A 7,326-nucleotide genomic window follows, 5' to 3' on the forward strand; every position below is an offset into this window, starting at 1 on the left:
TTTGCTCATCAGGCCCTCTATAGTTTAGGTAATTTGTCTCTCGTTGTGGTTTAAAAAAATCTCTGGAGGTGTCTATGGTTTTCTTTTTTTCGCACCAACACCCCTTCCGTTAGTCTTCCACATAAACATCACCCTGGTTGCATGGCATGAAGACGAATACATTCTTTTTTTTATTTTCAATTGAAGGATTTGTAGGAATTGAAGAATTTACAAGAAAAATCACGCATTATGGTTCACTGTGCATCAGATATTTGTGGGGGAAATCCCCCACAAGAACAAGATTCAATTGATGAAAAGTCCATGCACACTGTTTTCGTTTGGGTGTTTGAATGAAATTGCCAAGTACCCAATTGACTTTTGCCCACTGTGTCACCCCATCTCATTTTTGCTCATTGCTGACCTTACAACACTGCCCGTCAGTTTTTGTTGGGGGGAAAAACACTGATTTTTGTTGGAACCAATACGCACAGAAAATCCTAAAAAAAAATCAGTGAGAATGGGTGGATGGTATTCGATTATCAGTGAGAATGGATGGGTTTATATACAATGTATGCTAGTACAGAGATGAATAGATCTCGAGAAGTCGACTATTGTTGAAGAGATGAATTAGATCCCTACCAGTCTGCCATTATTCCTGGCCTGTTTGGTAAATCCAAGGCTGGCTAAATTTGCACCTTTCATTGTTCCAGTTTTCCCCGTCTGGTTTGCTTTTCAGTAGCTCCAGCTATAATTGTATTATTATTATGAGGTGGAACATGTCGAATTTGTTTATTTTTCAACTCCGAAGGAACTGGTCCTTGAGGATTAGTTAGAAACAAAAAGGGCCTGTCGGGTTCGGCCCCAGCGCAGCCCATCCAGGCCCGGGCCTATGGGCTAAGCCGCGCCGCCTGGCCCAGTTCACAATATATATATATATATTTTTTTCTTTTATCAATTACACTTATTTTACTGTATTAAAAGGCGCCTTGATCTTGATGGTCTCTGTTTTCCATCAAAGAGGCAAAATAAATAAATAGAAAATAAATAAGGAAGGATAATGATACAATTACTAAATTGGTGGGTCGATCAACTGTTTTTGATTTTAACAATTAAATTAAGAATATTCTAATTCTTACCATTTAACATGTGATCGATAAATTCAAAATAAAAGTGTTCTAAATTTTTTTCTCATTCAACTAATTAATCCGGCTTACAAATTAATCTTATTATTATTAAAAAAAATAAAATTAGAATGACATGTGATAAGAACAAAAAAAAAAAAGTGGGTGGGGATGAGAAAAGAGAAGGAAAGTAAAAGTCCTGAAACTTGGGAATGGATAATTGATGATTCTTTGAATCGAAGAAGACGGTCACCCCTTACTTGGCACCTATCTGTCAACTCTGTATCAATTCCTCTGCCCACAAACAATTAACAAATATTATTACTTAATAATAATTAAAAAAGAAAGCCACTGAAAATCCAATCGTTCAGCCTTCACTTCAGTTCAGGCGGTGTTGTCTTCTTCTTCTTCTTCTTCTTCAAGTTCATCTCCATCGTCTCGTCCCCCCTTTCACACGGGTGCTCTGTATCTTACCCCCCCATCTCCTTCGAACTACTCATCAGAAATAATAAACTTACGTCTATATGTTCATTTTTTAACATCATATAGAATGCACCACCATTACTTCGTGCCTACTAATGCATACATATTTGACGAGAATATCATTTTTAAAATAAGTGATTTGAAAGGAGAAGATAAATTAATTTATGATAGTAATTCTTAATTTAGATACAATGTAAGAGATATTCGTTTCATTTTTATCATTTAATTAGATTCAATGAATGTTAGTGACGTATCCAAGTCTCTCACGTGCATCGGAGATCGGAGTTATCCACGTTATATTTTCGTATAAGTTTATATTTAAAAGAAATAAATAAAGTTTTAGCATTATGCTTCTAGTGATATTTATTTAAAAAAAATAAAATCATTTATATATTCATATAATTAGGATATGTCTTTTTATAGCACGAAATATTATTCATTTTACCTCAAACATGCATGAATTTCGATATTATGATGAAATTAAAATAATTTTGACAACTACACCACAACTTATTCTCGACTTGTATTTGAATAATTAAAAATAAAAAAATAAAAGCACACATATCCGATACTTTTTCTGAATTCATTTTGTAAATTTCCAAAAAAAAAATAAAAAAAATCCATGAACTGTGACCAAGGTTCATGCCACGCGAGAGAATCCTAATGCAAGACCGTGCTATCTATGATGAACTTGCGGAGTAGAGTGAGATTTCCTTGGGGGCTCTAAAGGGCTTTCTCACACTCCGCCCGCCAAAGACAACTCTCCCAAATAGCAACACGTGGCGGCCATGTAAATGGGTAACCGACAGACGCGGTCCTCGTAACCGAGCAATCTCAACCGTTCAATGTTTTTTTTATCCAAATCTCCAATTGTGCTGAAAGAGGGTTCACGTCTTGAACTTGAAGAAGTATTATTAAGGCATTATTATTTATTTTGATTTTAAAGTATAAAGGATTTATTCTTAACCTCAACCTATATATTGATGAGAGAGCATGAAAAGATTATGATCAATAAAGAATGGTGGGCGATTTGAATTTTTAAGTTCGAATTTACTCTTTGCGCAATTATTATAGATCAGACTAAAATTTATCTCTTTTTTAAAAAATTGTAAGACTGAGTGATAAAGATCCCACGAAAAAGAGCATCTCAATAAGACATGACAAAGACAATGGCACAATGTGGTGGTTAATAGATGCCTTGTTACTAAAATCAAAAAAACTATTAAACTAATTTATATTTTAAAATTTTATTTTTATTAAGTAGTACTTCACATTTCAATTAAAGAAATATATCTTAAAAATTAAAAAAATTATATGAAAAGAAAGAAAAATCAAAAGAGTATTTCGTGTATTAGTTTAAAAGTTAAAACAGACACCTCATATTCAATTGTAATAACTTGATCGGCTCACGAAAAATAATTAATTTATAATTTGTCTAATTTTTTTTTGAACGAACAACTAGTATGACAATTGAATTACGCTTTCATTCATTTAATTTTATTAATTCAACCGATTCATGAATCGGTTTATGATTTGTCTAATCCTTTCATCGAATGAGACTGTTATTACGACAATGAATATACATTTTTATCAACGCAACAAGCTAAATCGGCTCGATTTTAATAACAATATAGTTGGATGAGATCAAAAAGGCATTTGATTTTCATCTGCCAACGGCCGTGATTTCACAAAGTAGCATGTCTGATGGTAGCGGCAAGGGGGTGTGCTCCCTAGGGGGGGTAGATAGCAATTATTGGGCTTTTGGAGGGGTCGAAAATGAAAATAAGAATGAAGACAAAGTAAGGAGTGGGGGTCAAAAAGAAGTTTCCAGAAAGTACGGGGACTGGATTAGATGGAGACAGGATATCTGTAGGAAAAATAGGGTTCCAAGTGGCATTGCAATCAGTGAGATTGGCAACACCTTGCCATTTTTGGCCATTGCCATGACAACACACACAGGCACCTCTCTCTCTATAGATATCTCTCTCTCTCTCTCTCTCTCTCTCTATAATATATATATATATTAATATATGTCTGGATCTCTATATATATGCACGCGTAAATATCCATCTTGCTTCAGCTCCTTTCGAAGTGGTGAGATTACTGTAGTAGAGAGAAGACGAAGAAGAAGAAGAAGATAAAGCGTATTTGCCATGGCAGCCATGGAATCACTGAGTATCAAGCAGGAGAGCATTGTGGTGGTCGACGCTGAAGGTTTTACCGGGAAGGAGATGGCGCTGAAAGTTGAGGCGATTAAGGAAGAGCCGCTGATATTTCTAGACGATGAGTACAGTGGAAGCGGCAGTGAAGGCGGCGGAGGTGGAGGCAGTGGGTTTCAGTCTCCGGCGACGTTGGTGCCGAAGCCGATGGAGGGGCTGCACGAATCGGGGCCGCCTCCGTTTCTGAGGAAGATATTTCAAATGGTGGAAGATCCAGAAACGGATGAGATCATTTCGTGGAGTGTTTCCAAGAAAAGTTTTATCGTTTGGGATCATCACCGGTTTTCCTGCAATCTTCTTCCCAAATATTTCAAGCACAATAACTTCTCGAGCTTCATTCGCCAACTCAATACTTACGTGAGTTTGTGTTCTATCTCCATTAATGATTAATTTTGAGGCCTGAATATGTGCTTTATTTTTTTTTCCTGTGATTCAAATTCAAAGCCCTAGCTATTTCATCTTTTCAAGCCTTCTGAATTCGCGGTTTATCCCCCTTTCTATGCGCTACCGAACGGCTGTGTAATAGGTAAATTCACGGGACACGTAACAGCCCGTCACGCTTACTATGTAAGGGAGGTAAATATACAACCCACACCCTTTGTTGGCTTAGTTTTTCTCTGATTGGTTTGGCGGCTAATTGAAGTTTTAGGAACTTACTGTCTTGAAATTGGGCTTTTAAGGAAGCTGCTGATTAGGTGTTGCCTTTTTCTCTTCTTTTCTGTGAATTTTGAAGGGTTTTAAAAAGATAGATTCAGACAGATGGGAATTTGCCAATGAAGGGTTCCAAGGAGGGAAGAAGCATTTGCTGAAGAACATCAAGAGGAGGAAACAGAACCCACAAAATTGGCAGCAACAAGGGGCCATGAAACCAGCCTGGCTTGATTCAGTAAATTTCGGAATAGAAAACGAGCTAGAAAATCTGAGGAGTGACAAGAACAAAATGAAAATGGAAATCCTGAAGCTGAAGCAGCAACAAGAGAACACAGACAGTTACTTGGCCGCCATTAAAGAGCGCATAGAAAATAACGAGTGCAGGCAGAAACAGATCTTCATCTTCATGGCCAAAGCTTTCACCAATCCTGCCTTTCTTCATCAATTCATCCGGCTTCTGAGGCAGAAGAGTGAGCTCTGCGACGGCCAAATCGCGAAGAAGAGGAGATTGGCAGCCCCTGGAAGCAATGAAAACAGAGATTCAATGCAAATTGCTAAGAAAATTTCAAATGGGCGGAGCCAAAATCAGGAGGAAGTGGAAATACTGTTCCCTGCTTCATTGGACGAGGGGGGAAGCCCTGGCCAAGACCAGGAGGCTAATGGAGCTTCTGGGTCAAGTAGCCCAGATTTCTGCTCTGATAACTACATCTTGTGGGAGAAACTGCTGGAGGATGAACTGATTCTTGAGAATGAAGCTCAGGCAGAGGCAGAAATGGCGCAGCACCAGTCTAAGATTGTTCTAGAACTGGAGAATCTGATAGCCAAGGACATGGTGGGGCAAGTGGGTTGTGTTGAACTGAAGCTGTAATTTCACTGGTATGATCTCCTTGTTCTTTTTCTGAATTTTCTACAGGAAAAATGCCAAGAAGATGAAATTTATTATGAGCCACTCATTTTTTTTTTGTCTATATTATATTTATTGTCCTTTTACAATTGCGAAGTTGATGAGTTTTTATTTACAGGAGCAGGTTAGAGGAGATCAGTAGAAACTTCGGATGGATCCATACATAGGCCTTTTTCTTTCTTTGAATAGCTCACTAGTGAAGGTGCCAGCAGCAGCCTGTATCAAAGGAACTCCTCTCTTTCTCTCTCCATTGTTAATTCTTACTGTGTTTTTCTCCCTTTTATTCAACTCCTGTAAATGTGGAGTTCTGCTTTCTAAAGCAATGTACAAATTAGGGCTGCCATTTAAGTCATGGCACAGTTTGTTCTCGTCTTTGTTACCTTCTATACCCAAAACGTACAAGTCTATATAGCAGCTGTTCATATTCTAGTTCCAATTTCATATATAAAGTTCCTACCTGGTTAATTTCTTCTCTCTCCTGAATTATGTGTGTGGAATCTTTGTTCATATATTTATTTGGGTGGCATTTAAAATTTTACAGAGGAGGTTATATCACTCTGAAAGTCCAGATCAATGGGGCTCGGAAAAAGTAGTTATATTATATATATGTGGTTAGGTTTTAATGAAGATTATTATAATTTGTTGCTAGTAGAAATGGCTCATTTTGATTAATGCAATTATATTGTGTTAGATTCGTCTAATAAAATATTGGTTAATTAAGGGTGTCGCTAGTTATACAAAACTACCCCTTCATCTAGAATTGAGGAAGGGTCGGCTCTATGCAAGCTTATGGGAGGAAAATTTTTACAGTTTGTTGCTAAGGTTAAAGACTTAGAAGATTAGGTAAATCATCAAAATAATGTTTAACAAGACTGATTTTATACAAATTAAGAAGTTCATAACTTCTCTTAATTTCGTTTATTTTAAAAAAAAAATAAGATAAACCTTGATGGGCAACTGTAAAATTTTGTGTTTTTATAATCAAAAGTTAATGGATTCAAATTGTGAAAAATGTCTTTGTAAATGAATTCTCGTATAAAGTGAAAAATCTTAATTTTAGTTATAACAACACTTTATTGTATTGCTTTAGTTGCACTTTTGGTACATCAAAATTTTACAAGAACCTATTTCTTTATTCTTGAAATTGATTATATTGTTTTGAGACAAGATAGGGGGTGTGTTCCCTAACATTTGACAAAGTGGATGATCTCGTCTCAATTCTATTTAATAAAATATGTGGATGATGAAGCTGATAGGTGTTGTAAAATCTCCACCTGAAAGTTCATGCAATGCCATAATCCTGTGATGGAATTTGTGCCACGCCAGTTGTACTTAATATTTTATTAAGTGTAGATGGTGGATCATTTTGGGGAGGTGAAGATGTGGCCAAAAGGGAGCGGGGTAGGGGGGTTTGAGATTGGATTTGTTGCCTAAAAGTAAAAGAGGCAAGGGAAAAGAGGCAAGGGAAAAGAGGCCCCAAATGATTGTTTGTGGACATAAACAAAGCTTATAGACAAAAAAGGACCCATCTAGAGTTTCTTATCAATTTTTATCAAAGATTATCTCATTCTTAAACATGTGGCAATGGAATTGGTCCCACCTAAGAACTTTCTACAAATTCAAATTATTACATCCCCTATTTTCTCTCACTCTAATCTCATATATGAATAAATAAAATAAAAATAACGCACAGAATTTATTGTACAAAATTAGTCATATGAATTTTACACTAGTGTGACTAGTGTTTTTCTTTTTCACCCATGAGGCTCTCAAGCTCTATTTTTTTTTTTTTCTCACATAATCAAACAATTTTTATTATAATTCATACATCTTATCTTCAAATATAACAAACCCATTTTTAGTTTTATATTTTATTTTACAAAAATACATCCAGCTTAATATCATCTCTAATACACTTAAATTTTACACATACTAATACTTCATTGCCAACACTCTCTACCATATAATA

General features: G+C 36.0%; 1 protein-coding gene across 2 annotated transcripts; it reads left to right on the top strand.

Moving 5' to 3' along the window:
* Positions 1-3,518: 3,518 nt before the first annotated feature.
* Positions 3,519-5,830, top strand: LOC127793949 (heat shock factor protein HSF30-like). Of its 2 annotated transcripts, none has more exons than XM_052324775.1 (3): positions 3,519-4,159; positions 4,536-5,329; positions 5,482-5,830. In XM_052324775.1, exons 1-2 carry the CDS (start codon positions 3,737-3,739, stop codon positions 5,319-5,321), a joined length of 1,209 nt encoding a protein of 402 aa, XP_052180735.1. In that variant the 5' UTR covers positions 3,519-3,736; the 3' UTR covers positions 5,322-5,329; positions 5,482-5,830. The 2 variants fall into 2 exon arrangements, with proteins under 2 accessions (XP_052180735.1, XP_052180734.1); XM_052324774.1 differs by having other exon boundaries at positions 3,521-4,159; positions 5,476-5,830.
* The last annotated feature ends 1,496 nt before the right edge of the window (positions 5,831-7,326 follow it).

The sequence above is a fragment of the Diospyros lotus genome, chromosome 2 (genome assembly GCF_014633365.1).
Source record: "Diospyros lotus cultivar Yz01 chromosome 2, ASM1463336v1, whole genome shotgun sequence".
Lineage (NCBI taxonomy): Eukaryota > Viridiplantae > Streptophyta > Magnoliopsida > Ericales > Ebenaceae > Diospyros > Diospyros lotus.

What these genes read in the sequence shown, in the direction of transcription:
- LOC127793949 (XM_052324775.1), top strand. Translation starts at nt 3,737, where the DNA reads ATGGCAGCCATGGAATCACTGAGTATCAAGCAGGAGAGCATTGTGGTG. An exon ending in TTCGCCAACTCAATACTTAC is followed by an intron (nt 4,160 to 4,535) that starts GTGAGTTTGTGT and finishes TGAATTTTGAAG; the next exon opens with GGTTTTAAAAAGATAGATTC.